General features: G+C 44.5%; 1 protein-coding gene across 1 annotated transcript; it reads left to right on the plus strand.

The window, feature by feature from the left end:
- Positions 1-6,442: 6,442 nt before the first annotated feature.
- On the plus strand, positions 6,443-11,826 carry LOC109470745. Its single transcript, XM_019769815.1, has 6 exons — positions 6,443-6,968; positions 8,340-8,505; positions 8,854-8,913; positions 9,223-9,459; positions 9,892-9,946; positions 10,217-11,826. The coding sequence occupies exons 2-6, from the start codon at positions 8,353-8,355 to the stop codon at positions 10,414-10,416; spliced, it is 705 nt and encodes a 234-aa protein (XP_019625374.1). The 5' UTR covers positions 6,443-6,968; positions 8,340-8,352; the 3' UTR covers positions 10,417-11,826.
- The last annotated feature ends 8,450 nt before the right edge of the window (positions 11,827-20,276 follow it).

The following is a 20,276-nucleotide window of genomic DNA, read 5'->3' on the forward strand; positions in this document are numbered from 1 at the left end:
CGCTGGCAGGCGGGAAGACACCGTGCGGGCGGCGAGATATTTCACCGAGTCGCTCATCCTTCTCGCAAACAGCTCGGAGAAGTGTGTTGCCCCAAAGTCAGAAGCTATGCCCCTTTTATGAGCTGGCTAGAAAATACATTAATAAGTATAAAAGAGCTCGCGCATAATGACTGCGTTACCTAGGAGACGGCGCATAGGTAATGAGAAGAGCACACTCCATGCAGCGTGCCTGAAGTGGGATATCATTGGGTTATTGCCGAAGCCTGTAGAAGCCAACATAAGCCGGCTCCATTAACAAATAACGCGCCGTTTGGGCCAAAACTATCGACTTGTTGTTTCTTGACAGTCCTTTCAAAATCTTTCATTTTTCCACTGAAACCTGTTGCGAATAGAACATGACAATTCCGCAATATCGTAACAGAAATGAGGCACAAATATTTGGCTTTGGACGTTGAAATGAGAGAAGTTTAGTCGTGACAAGGTTCTTGGAAAATGCAATGAAGGGGATGAAAACGTTCCCGGATGTAGGACCGAATCTAATGACAGATAAATGACGCTAATCATACCTTTGCCTGATACACAAAAGATGTAACTTATGCAATATATTTCGAAACCACTTTAGGCGTACGTACTACATCACGACTGGCAGACCTTTCTGCACGTACAACTGTAGTCCATTTCTACACTCTGGCATACATACAGGAAGCCTTAGTAAGCTACTCTGAGCTTTTTTACTGTAACACAATCCATGTTACTCCTACATTGCCATTATCGTGTCTGAGCCAAGCTAAAGTGTCAATAAAACGCATGTTGGCACCAGTAGTTGCATAAGGGCACAGCATTTGGTAATCACTGCATTTCGCAGAAGTGGATTCTTCACGTTCTCTTCCAAGCACTTCGATTTGAATGATGTTGAAAATTGCCAAAATTTGTGTTAGAGTAAATTGGGGCTATATATGTAGTGTCAAGGTAGTGTGGAAAGTCGGGGGTTAGGCTTGGGGAGGGTGGGGGGCGGGTAACTTATAATTTTTTTTACAAAATCTTGATTTTTAGACATATCATTTATTCATGATAAGTTCGCCTACTGTTTATAGATATGCCTTAGATGAATGATTGGTCTGCGTTCTGACATTTATGAAATTACATTTTTGTCCGGCTAAGTTTTCAATGCATCGCGTTCAGAAATAGCAAGATGTCACGGGGTTTTTGTCATCAATACACTTCAACAAGTTGGCGCATGGGTTTCACTATTAATCTAAAACAATGCAAAATTGGAAGATAGGATTGTACATAGATTATACGCGGCATTTCCAAAGCTATCTATTCGTTACGGAATACTGCAAACAACAAGGTTTTCATCACCCCTGAACATTTTGTCAACAGTGAGACTAGACGGTCATGTCTAGGGTTCTACTGTCTGACAGGATGACAGATTATTCGCCTTGTATCTGAAAACATCAACAACCTAGACTAGACAGCAATAAGCACTTCACTTGGATCCTTCAGAACATCAAAACATAGACAGACATTCGACTTATTATTATTTTATTTTTATTTACCTTTCTTTATTTAGAGGGAGAGAGAGAGAAAGGGAGTGAAATACGATATAGTAAAATTAAATAATTATAGTGGTATTATTTACCATTGTTAGAGTTGAGGAGGCGAGTGACTTAGGGATAGGGATTGTTGTTACGGAGAACCGAACAGTTTCCTGCCTTTGGCCGATGTAAATGAATCTGTACACACTTGTTGCTAGTACATCAACAGTAGGGCACGTCTGGGTAACAAGCCAAGTTAACTGTTCAAACAGTATATATATATCTTACGTCATTTGTTATTGTTACAGTGCTGATCATGAGGTGACCGCGTGAAGACATCGTGATCAACGTACCGTTATAAAAATAGACTCATGGCAGATTATAAGAAAGGGCACAATAATATAGACACCGGCAGCGGAAGGTCAGATACATTTGCACTGTTAGGTCTGGGAACATAACACAATAATCTTTTCATCGCCGCGACATTTTCATGAAGGATTGTTTAAGTGGGACTATTGTTGGTATGTTATTGCAGGAAATCGCTGAAATAGCCTGTGTTATGGTTACCAATGCATAGTCTTCAATTTCTGCATCTTCATGTTTGTGGCTGGTAAACATGAATTTACTAAGTTACTGCCGCCTAAAAAGGTTTTGTGTAGCGAATCCTGGAGAGACTGTTAGTAACTGTTGGTGCCAGTAGGGTTCGTAACACAACAAAGATGCATTGTTAGATGTTGCAAAACACTCTAGCTTCGTAGGACAAGATAATGACACCAAAAAAAGCTTCTACTGCCAACATTCTACTGAAGTACGCTGTTTGCGCGGTTTGACGCACACGTGCTGCTGTATTTTTGTCTGCAAAAATAAAAATAATGGGCCTTGTATCGTGGATAGACTTATTTTTCACAGACTCTTCAGTCAAGTATCGCACGCACTGTACATAGTTATAGGCAATCTGGGGACAGTGTGCTCACTCGAGCTCCCCCGCACCACTAGAACCCAACACGCTGGCTGGGTGATTAGCGCGTAATAGGCCACTCAGACGCCGCTCTGAAGTGTTTACGCAGTGAGGAGTATACCACGTTAACACGTATGTTATCACACGTGAAGACATCAGTACACACCTGTGCTGTCTAGAACGTGACTTGTCATTCTCGATGGTAGATGAGCGCATGGTAAAGGCCTTGATCTGAAGCGATCTGAAGCCATGATGACTGTGTACGTACATGTAAGGTTTATGAGACTAACTGGGATCTCTTTACAGGCTAACAAAAATGTTGTCACATGTGAAGACATCGTCGGTGCCCACCTGTGCTATGACTATGCCATGACAACACTAACTACCTGCTCTGAAGCCGTAATATCTGTGTGCATACATGTAAAGCAGATCGTTAAACTAATTGGGATCTCTTTACAGGTTAACTCATATGTCACCGCACGTGAAGACATCGCTGCGCTCCTGTACCGTCTTGACCACACTACCTGGAACGTGCGCGTCAGATGGCCATTATACGTAATCATCAGGAGTGGGTGCGTGCGTAGGGTGGTTATAGTCGGGCCCTGCTCTGAAGCCGCATAATGTTTGTGTAGGTACATGTAAGGTTTGTTTGACTAGCTGGGATCTCTTTACGTGTTAACTCATATGTCACCGCACGTGAAGACATCGCTGCTCTCCTGTACCGGCTGTACCACACTGCCTATAACGTGACCAGTCACTATCGGTGTGTTAGCTCGCGTGCAGTGGCCACTCAGGCCCGGCTCTGCTTTCAAGTCACGGTGTTTGAAATTAGAATATCGTCATTAGCAGCCCAAAGGCGAGGTCAGTCAGGGTATATACAGCTAGTGTGCTAACTCATATGTCTCCGCACGTGAAAAACACTGAAGCTCACCGCTGATGTTACCTAGAATGTGACAATTGGTCGTCAACAAGCGCGTGCCAATTAAGGTTACTTGGGCCTTTTTTCGTCTATGAAGTCACGTGCATTTGAAGATTTCAGACTTCCATCATCAAACGCAAAAATATATGATATATAGAAGGAACAAAACCAGAACAATTTGACCATGTATGCGTTGATTTAATGCAACATTATCAAAATCAACACGTCCGATTTGAATTGAGCCAAATTTGCTTGGGTGCCATAGCCACGACCTCACACACTCACACGTACCCACTGCGTTTCTTTTTACGCCATGGAAGAAGTGATGCTATCAGTCCAAGAGCCTGGGCACATCGTACATGTACCACTTCTAAGTACTCGTGATTGATGAGGCAATTTAGACATCTGTCTGCGGTCTACTTCTTGCGATTGCCGGCCTGTGTCAAAGTGTGTACTTGAGAGAAGTGCATGTAGCTTGACATATCGAAATCTGTCTGTGTTTGTATCCTTTGCGTTTTGTCATGTCTTATTGGAGATAGCATTATGGTCATGTACAAGATCTGTGATACGAAAATAACAAAGGAATACAACATCTGGATTATGCAGTACTTTACACTTATGATTTAGTTCAAGAATCATGCTTACTTGAGCGGTTTTGACCGAACGTGGCCTATCACTTAATATGAACTGCGTAATCAGCCTGAAGAAGCACTTGCGCTGAAATTGGTCGGTTTAAAAAAGAGAGAGAGTTGAATGATAGACTTGACATTTTGTGGATTGAAACGTATTATGTCCATTAGTCCCCAGAAGTGCCACATGTATGGTGGGCACTCTCCCTGTCTGCTACTACCTTTGATGTACAGTACTCCTGCAACTCTGTAAGTGCCACGTGTAGAGCCTGTGGCACTCAAGTTTCATTATCATTCTGACGTGACCACGTTTTGAACCTCTGCCACCAGGATAATCGCTTTACTGTGCTTCTATAGTTTTCTTCTTGAGAGCCCTATCATAGAAATAGAATGAAAGAAAACGACTTGAAATAATATAATGAATAAAAGAATATAATGGAAAAAAACGACAAAGTAAGACAATGTAACACGATCGATATGAAATGAGATATGAAATCAAATAAAAGATTGGTAAAATAAAATAAATATGACTTGACATACTTAATGAATAATCGTACATCCATTCTCTATATCTATTATCCGGTGTTTACGACACTCAGTGGCATATACATGTATGTTACTGAATACATTAACTATACACAAAAACATTCAGACATTCTGTGACCATATATGTGCATGTTATATGGTACCGAGTGTTGTGCTTCTGAAGCTGTACAGTTTTACACGTGATGTCCCTGGTCCCTGGGGTGTTGTTGACGCATATCGCCCCGTCCTGCTGCCGAAGACATTGTTACAGACACGCGTTAGGGGGAATTCAATCTAAGCATTAGAATGAATGAATGAATGAATGAAGACCTTTATTGTACACACATACCCACTGGGTTAAGTACAGGGCACAACAAAAGGATGGAATACAAATAACGTTACATATATACATCTTCAAGTAGCTACAATTAAGTAAATTCGGTTTCTTCTCGTTTCTTAGTAATGGTAAAAAGGTAAGAACACGTATGTTTCAATATAGAAGGTTTGCCTAAGCTCATTAGATATAAATATCATTAGAATGCAGTGGCTTAGTATATCCTCTAGACCTACTTTTGGTCACATGTGCATTTAGCCCACCCGGGCATGAATATGCAATAAAGATTTATTCATTCAATTCGAGAGATAGAACTAGTGCTAGATAATTGTTTTACCTGGGAAAAATACTGAAGAGCCTGAGGTGTGACAGATATTGGGTCACGCGGATAACACACGGGTGCATCTGTGCTTTACGGCTGGTTTTGTTTTCCTCCCCCTCATGTCGTTAAGTACGGAAGATAACGGTAGGAAACATCCGTACATGTGCTGCACGTAAAGTTTAAGTGGGAGGGCATCCCGCGTTCAGTGATCTCCAAGTGAGATGACCTTGTTTTAACTGAGTGAGTTCGCAACACGAAGCACTCGATTGAGTGGCGAAAACGCGAGCTCACCCCAGGTCTGATCGGACGACCTCTTGTGTAATGTTATATTTAACAACACGTGTTTTAGCAAGTTATCGTCTTTATGGGGTTGAAGAATACCAGTAATGCGCCATTGACGTTGCCTGGGTTCTCTTTTTGGTGGTTAATGGGTCGTTTGATGGTGAATCTTGAAAGCAGGTCCTCACTTACAGGTGTCTATTTCTGTTCCTAAAGTTCGCGCTCCTCCTACGAAAGTCGTCATTGATGGAGATACGTTTACGTCATACGACATTGACCTTCTCACTTTTCTGAATCAATATTCTGAATCAGCAGGAATCTAGCAGAACCAGGCCGAGTGAAGAACTGGCAAAATTGCGTTACATCAGTCGGGAAATCCGAGGAGCTTCAACACCTTGATATAACCGATATAGCAGTGGGAAACCCTAGTTATTTGTCTCATCCACACCAGAGGCGGAGTGAGTCGGAATGCCGGCTGAATGTAGAATGCACTTCAAATATTCAGGAATAGACGAAGAATTTTCATTCAGATGACATTCCGCCTGTCGTATGAAGAGGGTATTAGAAAGATATTTGTCATACGATGTAGAATGCATTTTCGTTTTGGAGTGATGTAACTGCAGTGAAATCGCGACCTCTAGCGATAGTTTGAGTACTACACCAAGCAGGTTGCTAGATACAGGTGCCGATCATTTGAGCGGACAGGGGTTGGTGTAGAGCATGTTTATATAAAAGTTAACTCTAGTTTTTTTCCCCCACATCACTCTATAGTTAAGTAGAGCCGCCTTGTGTACATGTATTCTTACACAAGGCGACGCGCTTTCTTAATCCTATTTCAACTTAATCCAGCCGCACCTGGGGCGGCGGTGTTCCTTACACTTCCTTAAACCCACGTCAAGCTTCTTGGAATTCCGCCAAACACAAAGTCTGCAAAACAACATGGCTACACCACGATAAGGTCAAACATGACGGGCTTCATTTCCCGTCCGTCCCACGGCCCGGACGGCGCGCTCTGTTGATTATTTTGATCGCTGGCATCCGCGGCACGATACCGGCCTATTTTAGCTGACGCTCCCCTCAGGCGCAGGACATATACTACAGGCTTGTGGCGCTCTCTGACATGTGACCCAGCCTGATTCTCGTTAGGGACTAGACTTGAGGGTTACTTCGGTTCGTGTTTGGCGGGGTTTATCACTGAGACTCCCCCGGCTCTAACCTGACTCACTGGTGTACAGCGCGGGTGGGTGGATACTGAGGACTGAGGCCGGCCTGGGTGGGACGCCAGCTCAACTGTTTCTTATCCAAAGATCTCCAAACAACAGTCGGCTTCAGGCACTGGTCAACCAAAGAAGCGGCCTTTCTTTGTGCTAAAATCCAAGGAGGACAGCGTATGACTGCGTTTGTAGCTGGGATAGACCCTCTGAGTCGTCTCTTTTCTCCAGACAGCAGCAGTGTATGAAACAGGTCAGTGTACAACCATATTATTTTACAATCACGAGATTTACTACTGTTATGTTATTAGTGTTAGCATTTCAGTACAGTTACTCTGAGTTGTTTTGACTTGTGTAGCACCAACACTCCGCCTGTAGCGTCGGTCGATATGTGTTGTGAGCGCCGCCAGTGTAACGGAAAGGTTACTGGTAGGGTTGTGTTGTTATAAACAGTCTCTCGGATAGCAGAGCGAGGCCAGGGCCCCACATACCAACACGCACGCCATCTTGTCGCCTGTCATATCGGGAAAGGGAAAGTCATACGGCGGCCAACTTCATTCAGAGGTTAGCTGGTAGACAGGCTTCAGAGATAAAACGTGAGGATTTGTCAGGTTTACAACCGTGTTAGAAAATAGAACGGTCACGCGTCGTTAGAAATCGCTACTGATAATTTATCCGGGGATTATGTTAGTTTACGGACTCCCCTGGGCACATCATTTCTTCCAGATGGGAGAGGCTGGGTGTCTCCTGGTACCAGTCCAAGAAGTGCAGGAAGGGGGGGGGGGTGCAGACGAAATATTGTGTCATAGAGAATGTGCACACTGGCCTGGGGTGGAAGGGATTGTACTTTATTTCCCACTCCTGACCATCTTTGGTGTATTTAGGACTGTAAACTAGGTTCAATTTTATTTCAACGGGTACAATGTCAAGATAGTCTAAAGTAATGTAATGTATCTCTAAGAACCTTATTTGGCTAATCGTAGCATGCTACAAAACAGCCATATCCGAACGATCAATAAAGATGACAATAGGCAAAGCAACAGAACAAGCAAGGTTCTTATTTATTGACGCAATGAAACGCTCCATTGTTCCACGGTCAAAGTCAGCCCCGCCTTGTGTTTGCACATAACCCCCCTGCCCGTGGCAACTGTGTACCTTGGACTGTACTTCAGCTTGGATTTTATTTGGAAACTCCCTCCAGTTGAGACCTGTAACCCCGCGGCCGATAAGTGTTTGTGTACTTTTGGAACAGCTGCGTCTGGCTGGGTGTTATCTTAGAACACCAGACCATGTTGCAAAATGAATCCGTAGTTCGCAAACATATCGCTAGACGTCTCTCTTGTAGCACGTTGGCTGACGTGGGCTGAGCATTCAGATCTCAACTAGCCTGGATCATGCCAGCCTGCTTTCGGGGCAAGCCCATCACTTAAACCTGTAAGGGTCTAACTGATGAGTGTCTATGGTAAAATTTCCTCCGGGACATGTTGGCACTTTAGCCGGGGTCCTGGTAACAGTCTGGCACCTAGGCTAATGTCAACGTGCACGCTAAGAATTTTATCCTGTTGCCTGATATAATATTTCGTGTTCACGTTGATGCCGATACACAGTTTACATTCTCTCTCAGTCCGCAGTGCACCATGGTCTTCGTGTACAACCGTTATGACGTCAGAGGCCTGGGGATCGCCATCTTGGTGTCCGGGCTGCTGAGTATCGTGTTCGGGGTGGTGGGGCTGTTCTTCGGGGAACATCACATCCACAGTTTCGCCGCGCCGATATGGAGCGGCATCATCGTGAGTTCGTTTGTTTGTTTGTTTCTTCGTTTATCTTTTCAAAATTACTGCATCTTTGGAGGCGGTGAAACAACAGGTGATCCTTGTCATCCTTCCGAAGACTAATAAGAACAACATAACGTATATACATTGGACAGATGTAAATGCAAACATTATGAATTATGTACAGAAAAAGAAAAGTGCGACCCTTGAATAGTTGTATGTCGGAAGATAGTGTCGACACTCGACAGAAATATGATGGAAAAGTTGTGCATGGAAAGATACAGCTAAGATATATATGATTCAACGCTTTCTTTTGTCGTATACTCGTCGTGTACCTGTCGTACGACGTATTTTTCTGCCCCTCAGATTGTGGTGACGGGAGCCTTCTGTATCGGAACCGGTAACAAACCCACCAGCAGATGTCTGGTGAGTCCAACTTTCTGTCACAACCTGTTACGATTTAAAGCCAGAAGAAGTCCAGTGTAAGAATGACTGTCTTTTAAGGCCGCAATTAGATTCTGTATAGGTTCAGGGGTTATAATTTAAGGATTATTATTGTTATAGTCCCATTATCAAATATTCTTTTTCTACTTGCAATTAGCCCAATTAGGAAAGAGTTTGCAAAAACAAATTTTACTGGCATCACCTAGTTGAGGCTTCTGTTGTTTTATAAGCCTTGGCATCGCCATGGTGATGTGGCGATTCAGTAGTTCTGTACATGTTGCCCTCCCCCAGGTGACGACCCTGCTGTTCTTCGCGGTGCTGAGCCTGATCCTGTGCACGCTGTGCTGGGTGCTGGCGCTGATCGGGCTCATGCGGCGGGAACACTGCACCCACTCCTCCGGCCTGTGTGACGGCGTCACCGTCGCCATGTTCTCCATCACCCTCCTGCTCGGCATCTTCCAGATGATCCTGTGTTTCCTCATCTCCATCATCTGCTGTCTCGGCATCTGTTACGGGGACGCAAGGGAGGTACGTGATATACAAACCAACCTTTCGGACAAAGACTGTATCAAATTGGGAAGGCAGTATCAATTACCTGGACAGTTACCATTTGCCGAAAAAGATACCAGCTGCAGTACATACATGTAAAAGAGAGTCCGATTAAGTACCTAAAACGCGCAAAAAAAAGCCGAAGCACAAACCTCTGCTTGGAGAGTAGGAGGTACGTGTCCAGGGGTGTACAAAGTGTACTAAGTACGAAAAGAAAACACATTGAGCACTAGTTAATGAAATACAATGAGGGAATTAAAATATGTTACCGAGGAGAAGACGTTATTGAAGTTCGATCGCCTTCGTCAGGTTTACAGACCACCTAGAACAGCTATGTGTCAGCACTACAATCCAGACAGCATGATGAGGGTACGGGTTGTGTAGCTAATCCAAAGTTCTGTTTGTCCTCAGCACGAGCCGACGGCCTATGAACAGGAACCCGCCGAGCGCTCTGTCTTTGTCGTAGGTAAGAACAGATTACATGTAGGTTTCTTCGTGCGGGTTACAAGGGATCAAGAGTGCTCAAAAAATGTTAGTGTTTTCCAGCATGTCGCAACGTTTCTTTCCTTATTTTGGCTAGTGGATCACATTCTGTTAATCCAAGGACGTTTTACAAGCTTGTAAAATGTTCTTGGTTTTTAATCTACTTGTACACTTCCTGTACCTAAGACAGCCAAAGATACGAGCACTTAAATCTTTTTTTCGTATACTGATGTTGTACGCGATTCTCCACCAGCTACCCAGTCTCCCCCGGCTCCCCAGAAGCCTCCAGCCTCCCGGAGCCGCCCCAGTCCCCGGAATGAATATGTAGATGAGCCGCCTCCGGTAGAGAAACGGCCTGAGCGTCCCGCACAGAAGGGACGGTCCCGGGACAGGGCGGGACGGGACAGGGCGGGACGGGACAGGGACAGGCGGACACCGGATAGACGGCCTTAGGGCTTCATACAATCTCTTAACTTCTTCAAATGTTCAGAGACGTATAAAGTGCCGGTCATGATACAAGATAGGTTAAGAAAAGTTTGAGCAGTCAGGGAAATACCTTGCTTACTAACTTTATTATTTTGATACAATTTGGCGGGGGCAAGAAACTATCAGATTGGCCACCACTATCCAGTTGGCACCGTAGGGCCAACAATTTAATAGTTTTTGCTTTTTGCAGAGTAGAATAATGTGTTTATTACGGAATTGCACACTTTCTTTTATGTCTGAACTATTCAAGGCACAAAACAATACTTTGCAGCAAGATCTAGAAATACATTTACACGCGCTTTGTTTCCCCAAGGTACAAGTCACTATATCAGACCTTTACAATTCTTAATGCCTTTATATTTCTTAATGCCTTTATGCCAAATGTATCTCTCTATCCATGTATATGTTATGTACCATCAAAACTGATATCTTACAGTAGAGTAAGAAAAGGGAACATGACAATCAATCTATTTTTCAAGGTAATCGAAACAGTATTTGATCTGGTTTTTACAGTACTTAATATCTATGTTTCCTCAGTTCACCTTTAGTGGATATATCTTTCTATCTATGTATAATCTATAGCTATATAAAATGCTATCTAGCTTACACGAGTCTATATAGGTAAGAACAACGCTGCGTTTCTTTACGATTTATTGTATTTTCCTGGCCTAGCAAGATTTTAGCTCGGCGCAACTTTACTACTTATTAAGTCTTATTTAACAAATATTTGTGCTTTTAATGAACACACATATTCTGATGTAGGCATTTTCAATTTCACATTTTTCAAGAATTTCTTATATACCGTAGTGTAATCCACAATTGTAAGTTACAGTGTGTGCCAACAATTCTAGAACACTGATCCATTCTACATTATTAAGTGAATGTAGAGTAGAACTATTATCGTTACAGGTACCAATTTTAGTTCTGCCATGTTATGACACTTTTGAATACCACCGACATCCATGTCAGAAATACACAGCGTCCCTCTTACTGGAAGACTGAATTGATGGTGTAGTTACAGATAAGGAGGCAGAACGAAACCCGGAGCTCAATTTCCCAAAGTTGCACAGGTATCTGTACAGCGCCAGATTGATAGGCGGATCAGACTGTAAAAGGGTACGTTTTTATGGATGTAGAGACCGCGCCATTCGCTGGATACGAGTACAAGTACCATGTACGGGGATGCCTTTCCCTTGCGGGGATCAAGTGAATGGCGGCAATACGCAGCGAAGGAACGCAGGAGAACTACAGGGTGTCTACACTTTATTTTCCAGAGAGGCAGTTTTCATATATTTTCTGTAGATTCCGGCTGAGCTTTATTTAGTAAGACTGTTATGTGCCACGGTTATAAAAAAAGAGACATATTTTGTATGTTATGATGCTACACAGTACTCCACCATTAAACATACAACATTACCCCAAGTCGTTGAGTTTTCAATGATATGATACTCGTATATACCATTTATGAATATATCGTGTGTGTGTTGGCCCTTGTCGTTTTTTCCCTTTGTTTAATGATGGCCGTACGTTTTGTTCTACCAGACCAATCAAACTAAATGAGTAAAGGCAGTTTGACTGTCGTCCCACGTCGTAAATTTAAGAGAGGTAAAATTGAAGCGTCAGTCACGTTAATTGAAGGATAATGGGGAACCTTGCATAACGCTGTGGAGCTCTCGTGTTGTTGCGGTGTGTGACTTAGACTGCGATATTTTGTGAACAATTCAATTCAAATTTTAGGATGAAAGCGTAATTTTGTCAGATCATGGTTGCTCTGAAAGTCTTTTATAGTGTTTTGATCGTACAGCTCTCTTTTGGCACGCTTTTTCACCACCAGCGAAATTAGTCTTCAGAAAGACGTATAAAACGCTACAAAACAAGCGGGAGCCATTGATGGATCTGTTAAGAGGTCAATGAAAACGCTGATGTTGGCATTCTGACTGTCGTTAAAACTGTGCCAGGCCGTTTTATCCACATTAAAACAGGCCGTACTAACTGGCCACATTTACAATGTATCAATTAAGTAGGCGCTAAGATGTAGCAAATGTAACGACGCCCTACTAGGCATCTGGCTGTTAGGACCTTCAGGCACAAATTAATTTATAGGAATATCGACAGCCATGCACAGGAGGTAATCACCTTACTTTTCACGTCGTATTGAGTGCGGCGGAGTTAAATTATTTAACGCAGAAACTACCGATGCTGTGGAGAAAGATAATAGAACGTTTTTACGAGATCTGTGGAAACCTCGCCCAGTCTGCAGTTTCTCTTTTTATCGGACTCCCCCAGAGAGAACTGACCCACTTTGTGATGTATGTCTACCGTAGTATTTGGGTTGTACACTTACTGTACTGTTATTATAGTTTTTGTAAATATATGATATTTTAACACTTTGTAAACATGTAAATATCGACGCCATTCAGGCAACATTGTATGCCATGTTTGTCTGTTATGTCTGGTATGTTAATAAAGAATTAAATTTACAAACACACCGCGAGGACAGAAAACACTAGTCTCCATCAGACTCCTTTGCAGGCTGAATAGATAGTAGAAATCGGCCTAAAAAGGGGTTTTATTTGGCCAGAGGAGACAAATTGGACCCTTTCTGGCCGGCCAACATCTCTGGCCGATTAAAAACCCCTGTTTAGGCCGATTTCTACTATTTATTCAACCTGCAAAGGAGTCTGGTGGAGACTAAGAAAACGCTCCCGCCGGTGGAGCTGTCAAAGTTGGGCAGCTAGCTTGTGTGCCCCGGCGCCTGATGGGATTTAAAATGGCGCCCGGAGCCGCCATCTTACCTACTTGAAATGGACCCGGGTTGGTCTGGAGGATTAATTTCGCTTTCCGCAAATATCATCTAGTCATATCTCTCATATCGATTTTTTTGCTACGGACGAATATTATATTTTTGGGAAATTGGAACGCATTTGGCCTAGACAATAGCCATCTAACTCCACATAAATCTCCCAGTCGTCATTTATTACCACCGAGTAATACGGAAAGGCATGCGCGGCTTTAGCAGGATTTGGCTCTAGAGAGAACCCGTGTGTAACTTTGAGTCATACCATGTACTCGCTATAATGAAATGTCAACAAATATGAAATTCAGTCGTTCAGATTTCTGACGTAACCGTGCCGTATAAGCCATGTCTTTGTGGGTTGTTGAGGCTGATACAATTGTTCTGTTTGTCACGAAGTCTAACGTTACTAAAACTTCGTGTATCAAGTTATTGACAGGTGCCAAATTATAAACAAAAACATCCTCGTTCACTTGAGCTAGCTCTTGTCACCAAGATAGAATTAATGGAAAGAAGGCCTCAACAATTACGTATTTCTTTTGCGTGACCTTTCCGGGCTACGTTTGAACGAAACAAGATAAAAGCTGCACTTTTCTGAAGTCAACTCTTCTGTGATTACTATGGTAAGATGATTTATGATAAAAACTTATCATTTTGCAAGCAAAGGCAAGCCAGACATAGACAAATGTGACCATGGACATGCACAATAGCTCAGAAATGGTTTATCATGTGAAGCGTACCTAACGATACATGTTAAGATATGTCCTAGTCGTAGATATCCTAGTTCCACACACACGCGCCCCGTACTGCAGATTCAATCAGCCCATTCTGTTGACCCAGTTGGACCATCAATCCCTTCATAGATCGTCGGCTTAGTTGTCAATCATAGGGAGTTAATGGTTTTAGCTCATTCGCTGTCTGATTCTGCGGAGATTCTGTGGTAATGACTCTACAACTGCCTCGGGCGGGGAGGGAAAATTGGTCGGGAGAGAACATAAAAATTGTTTCCAGGTCAATAAAGAGAATCTGCCTTCAAAAGTTTAGTGGGAACTCATCAAACATTGGCGAAACGGGCGAGGAGCATATTTGCGAGGCGTTTATGTGGCTTAAGTCGATGTCCAAAAGCGTAATTGGTGATTCTGCCATTTACGGTGAAACACTATATGGGGTCCTCTCCTTGGTGCTGAAATGCCATCAGTTGTGTCCAGCCACAAAACTTCAACACTTCAGACGTTCTGTAAGCACTGTGGCAAATTTCACTCGAATATTTCGATCCACTTTCGGAAGAGTCATTCTGTTCTGTGTTCTGTACTTGGAATGAGTGATTCTATTTCGCATTCTGCGTTCGTAAGAGAAGATTTCGATCTCCCAGCATGTTTCCAACACCCCGCGCGTACTTCCTAGCAGTTTGTCGGCTGTGCATCAGATTCTAACGTCCCATAACGGAGGCAATTTTCTAGGAAGAATTAAGACAATGCGATGATAACAGGCGTTACGCGCCAATTTCTCTCCCGTTTCCCTTCATTAATTTTCACCTTGTCAGAAATAAGCCTACTGTCGGTTGTCCCGTGTCGCCCAGGATTCGCATTTCTGTAACTGTCTTCCGTGTCAGTGTCTTCGCTCGTGAATTCCCTGTCTTCACAGTGTCATAGTTAATTTTTCCCCGCACAAAGAACCTAGGTCTAAAATTGACGACTCAACGGTCGCGACAGCGCGAGGGCTCAGGGGTCTCCACGGGGATTTAGAAATCAGCAGGCAGCTCGTCAGGCGGTCTCAGGGGCCTTCCGTGGAGGTGTGCGGAAGCGCTGATAAGGCCGTAACAAAGCGATTACGTGTTTGAAGGGATGCCTGCACTCCGCCTCGCCTATCCCGGGTTATAAATGCCTTCACACCGCCGACGACTCCGCGAGGTGCTGACTTGATGCATGGATAAAAACGTCCTGTCTACAAGGGGAGTCAGAAGTACGAACAAACACATAAAAACTGCATAAAACTCCCGGAGAGGCGTAACGCTCGGCCTAGACACAAATATCACATACAAAGAATAAAACGGTCTTATTCTTAGGGCAAGGAGAGGCTAGATTCTTCCTCTTGTTATCCCGATATTCAAAACATTTCTTTAAGTGTTGTTTGGAATCAGTGCGGAACTGCCAATGCGTCTGTCACTTATCCGTCGATTTTATAAATAAACAAAATTGAGTTTAGCTTAGCTGATTCTTTTGTACCTGTTTTACGTCTTTGTGAGTAACATGTACAACTTCGAAGTTGAGAAATTTTCGACCCGTGTGATAATACAAGATTGCATTTGTGTACGACACTCAATAGTACAAGAGTTGGTCAAAACAGATAGATCAGACAGACGAGTGAACGGTTTACTTGTGTGGAAATGTCTTCAACTGAGATGATTAGTCTTCAAACAGGACCATTCATCACGGGATCAACAAGAGCGGGAATCAATAGCACTTACCATTTAACATGGCGCCAAGAAAATATTCTGCACACATGGAACACCCCTAAAACTCTCTTAGTTTATCGTCTACCGTAAATTCTAGTCAGATATTGACCAGAACTTGCATATAGAGTACAGCAGTTATTTATTTCTTGCATACTGAAAGGATGCAAGAAAGACCCTAACATTCTACTGAAAAGATACTCTTCATCTTTCACCCCGACTGGCTCTTTAGCCTTGTTAGGCGATGACTTTTAAGTACTAGTACACATGTACAAAACCGGCGCTCTTGCACACGATACATCACGGAGTATTTACGTCCCGACCTGTGCGTGGTAACGATTTATCTGGTCGGGCAGCGCGCAGCTTGTAGAGATTTGATGGGACATCGCTCTCGCACAAGACGCATGGGGAAATGAGCGCGTAACGGATCCAACGGACGTCGCGTCAATCGATGGAGTGTGCGCCGATCGCCTGCTCGTTACCGCACTGACGGGACGGACAGGTAGCCTCCAAACAGGCCCTGCTGCGGTTCGTTACCACGCTGACGGGACGGAGAGGTAGCCTCCAAACAGGCCCTGCTGCGGCTCGTTACCGCGCTGACGGGACGGAGGGGTAGCCTCCAAACAGGCCCTGCTGCGGCTCGTTACCGTACTGACGGGACGGAGGGGTAGTCTCCAAACAGGCCCTGCTGCGGCTCGTTACCGTACTGACGGGACGGAGGGGTAGCCTCCAAACAGGCCCTGTTGCGGCTCGTTACCACGCTGACGGGACGGAGAGGTAGCCTCCAAACAGGCCCTGCTGCGGCTCGTTACCACGCTGACGGGACGGAGAGGTAGCCTCCGAACAGGCCCTGCTGCCGCTCGTTACCGTGCTGACGGGACGGAGAGGTAGCCTCCAAACAGGCCCTGCTGCGGCTCGTTACCACGCTGACGGGACGGAGAGGTAGCCTCCAAACAGGCCCTGCTGCGGCTCGTTACCACGCTGACGGGACGGACAGGTAGCCTCCAAACAGGCCCTGCTGCCGCTCGTTACCGCTCTGACGGACGGGGAGGTAGCCTCCAAACAGGCCCTGCTGCGGCGGCGATTTGACATTGACGTTTCTTGCTAATTACATACAGTCATACTGTATTCTGATTGCAACCGTGGTCTACATATAGGTCAGTGTTGTTGAACTCAGGGGCATCAGAATATCACACAGAAAACAGTAAGCAACCTTGAAAAACACAGTTCTATTTTAGAGGCTACCAAAAATGTTATCCACCTTCAATTCAAGTCAGTAACTACGGACTGTATAAGATTCGCGCTTAGTTTGCAGCATGAGGACGGGTTACATTAATATTTAAGATCATAAAATAAAAGAAAAATATCAAAACTCTGGCCGTAGTAGAGCCTGCTATGGAGGCTACAGCCATCCGTTAAGTACGCACCACATAAGGCAAGATATATATCCAAACTCGTGTACAGCTTAGGCTGAGGAGCAGGGGGAATGGGTGATTTATAGTCCGATAATATCATGTCTTATTTCCCCGGGTCCGTATCTCCATCTGACCCTCCCCTCGGCGCCTCCATTACGGCGGCGGAGTTGAAACTCACCGCCAGCCATTCACCGGCCGGCCCGCTGTAAACAACTCTTCTTTTTATGACAGCGATCCTGCTGATAAAATATAGAGCTCACTCATGCCTCCAGGAGAGTGGAACGGTCGTAAATAACGGGTGTGTTCGGAGCAATTCTAATTATTCAGTCCCAGACAAGCACTTGGTTGGATTATTAGTTCCACATCTCGTCCGTCACACAGTAGGTTGGGTAAAGACGCTGTTACATGTAGAATTCTTGTTGTGCGATTTTTCGGCAGGCTGTAACAGAATGGACCAACGACAACGGAATCTACGACAATCCTGTATGTACGACGCATCCAGGACTGTTTTACGAATGTCCTAAATTTGCTGTTAATTGTCAGGACGTAGTAGGTACCGCTGAGATAGTATGGCCAACCGTCTACAAATTTCCCCAATATTAGAAGTAGTCCAATATTCTATCTGGAACTGATATATACACGGTATTGTAATCTTCCGGATTTTCATGTTACACTATGTCTTGCAGTACGTTTGTGATGCTGTACTGGGACATTTTCATAAAGTGATGTAAAGGAATGTACCTTCGCCGTATTCACTGAAAGGATCTGCGCCGTCTTCAGTGCAAGGCGCTATTTGCATTTTCTATCCACGTTCCCTTGATAAGATCCGTCGTTCCACGCAGTCGCCTCCTTCTTACCTTTAATCAACAACGGTCAATCCCGTGGTCAGTCCCCCCGATGACCCCTGTCCTAAGTACGGGGCGTCTCTACCGCCATTCATCACGGACTATTCCGGACCGTCAATCCGGAATAAATACCCACCATCTTACCATCTCACATCGTCTGTCTCACTCCAGGCTATATTCAGCTCTACGTTCCTTTATCCATTATCCTATGGACTCTCTAAAGTCTCTAGAGTGGTTCTGGATAGATATTGCTACAGACGCAAATAACACAGATATCACGCAGTTAACGTGGATACAAAATTCAGCCGGACATTCCATCACAAGGCATGTTAGCAGCTCACATGTTCATCGTTTGTTGCACCCTGAAGCGTTCTCTTTACTTCTTATCCTACAAATTCCTATGTCTTTCGAGCATGTTGAAGCTCTGTAACCCAGATATCACACAGTTCAGGTGGATCTAAGTTCCGACGCCATACTCAATCACTGCAGGTTAAAAAGACATCATGTTAGTATCTTACAAGACCATCGTTTGCTACACCCCAGGGCATTTTTCTCTGGCTGTTATCCCGTGGATTCCTAAGTGTATGGAGCGGTACTGAGTACACACTGCTGAGGCTATATTACGCAGATAGCGGGCGGTTTTACCCGATCCACTGCGAGATGGGTGATTGATGCTGGCGATTCACATACAATGTATCCTGGACATTGACGGAGAGGAGTTATCAAAAAGGTTTTCCGGCCTCCATCGATTTTCCCCCGCGCCAGGGGAGTTAGATGTTAGACAACCCCGGCCGCTCACTGTGCGCACGTACACTCGTGTAACGATCGCCTGAACATGATACACAACATCTTTAGGAGCTCAAATACGTCTGACTGTCGATTTTAATTGGAAATGGAGAAAGTACGCGTAACCCAGTCATCGTGACGGCAGTACTTGTGATGTTACATCCCTAGGAATTTATTTTGACATCTTTATCTGTACTGAATAGCCGGTATAACTGCCTTCGGCGTAACACACCAGCTTTGCAGGCACGCGGCGCAACGGCAGCTAGTTACATTACACCGTACGTTATGATAACGTACTGTATCTAACCTTTGGGCAAGGTTAGATGCCCAAACCTTGCACATCTAACTGCAAGGATTGTTTAAAGCTTTCTAGTGATCAGCAAGGGTTACTAGAAATGCATCGTAAGGCATGAACAATTTGGATGACTGGATTATCGATAGCAGCAAATGCGTATTGCTCCCACTGGAAACGGAAGAAATATAACTTGACTGGAAGAAAAGGAAGGCATCAAGGGTTTGTAGAAGATCGATTTGGGAATTATTTTTTATTCCAGGATCTAACTTTGCCTATGATGTCTTAGTCATTGATATTTAAAATGCACATTGGTCCCAACAAAAAAGAAGTAATTCCAGTATATCTTTCGACTGAAGAAAAAGAAAAGGAAAATCTTAAGATTCCTTGGCGTGCGTATCTCGGTATCGGGTTTTGACACATCTACCATTGGCCAGTTCTCGTGGGATGTTCCCGGTCTTGAGGGAAATAACGCCGGCGTCACCGCCTGACAGCGTCACGGCCTGACGTACGGCGGGACGTTCTGAGGGCAGCGGATTGGAGCCAGCGTAGACGTAATCTCCAAGTAGATACACGATCGTGGCGTCGGCTTGCTGTGCATGTCTTTTTACTAAACCTGGGTGTCAGACCCACAGCACACTAGGCCCAAAGTATGCAATGTGTCCTGCGCACTGGATAACTTGAGCCTAGTGTGCTGTGGGTCAGGCACGCCAGGCTATTCTTTAAGGTGTGTTGCACGTCTCGGCTTGGCTTCGGTATCCGAAGATTGTCAGAAGATTGCACGTCTCTAGTAATGCGCTTTAATTTCTGGCGTAAGGCGAGAGAAAAATGAAGATTACAGTGCACTGCTATAGTTTAGACACGCGTAAAACGCCTTAAGATGAACGGGCTACGAAGCAGGTCGGAGCCATACATCTACTCGGAGTATATAATCAAGGCGGTAGCGACCCGTGCGTCTCGGTGACTCGTGGCGGCGACCCCGAGGAAATTGCTCGGCGGTGTCACCATCCCGGGCCCGGGGTCAGTGCTCGCGGTGGCGCGGTGTGATTATCGGGGGGACGGCAGGCGGCCATTACCGCACCCGGGCAGTCCACTGAATGTCCATCAAACTCAGGGAGAGGTTTATCAAATTGAGAGACAGGGGTGTTGGGACTTAGTGGAAAGTTCCTGCAATATACGTGCATAACCCTAACACAAACAAAATTGCCTTTGCATCCAATGACTTACATTGTATAGAGATGTC

The sequence above is a fragment of the Branchiostoma belcheri genome, unplaced genomic scaffold, assembly GCF_001625305.1.
Source record: "Branchiostoma belcheri isolate BF01 breed outbred unplaced genomic scaffold, Haploidv18h27 scaffold23, whole genome shotgun sequence".
In the NCBI taxonomy this organism is placed as follows: domain Eukaryota; kingdom Metazoa; phylum Chordata; class Leptocardii; order Amphioxiformes; family Branchiostomatidae; genus Branchiostoma; species Branchiostoma belcheri.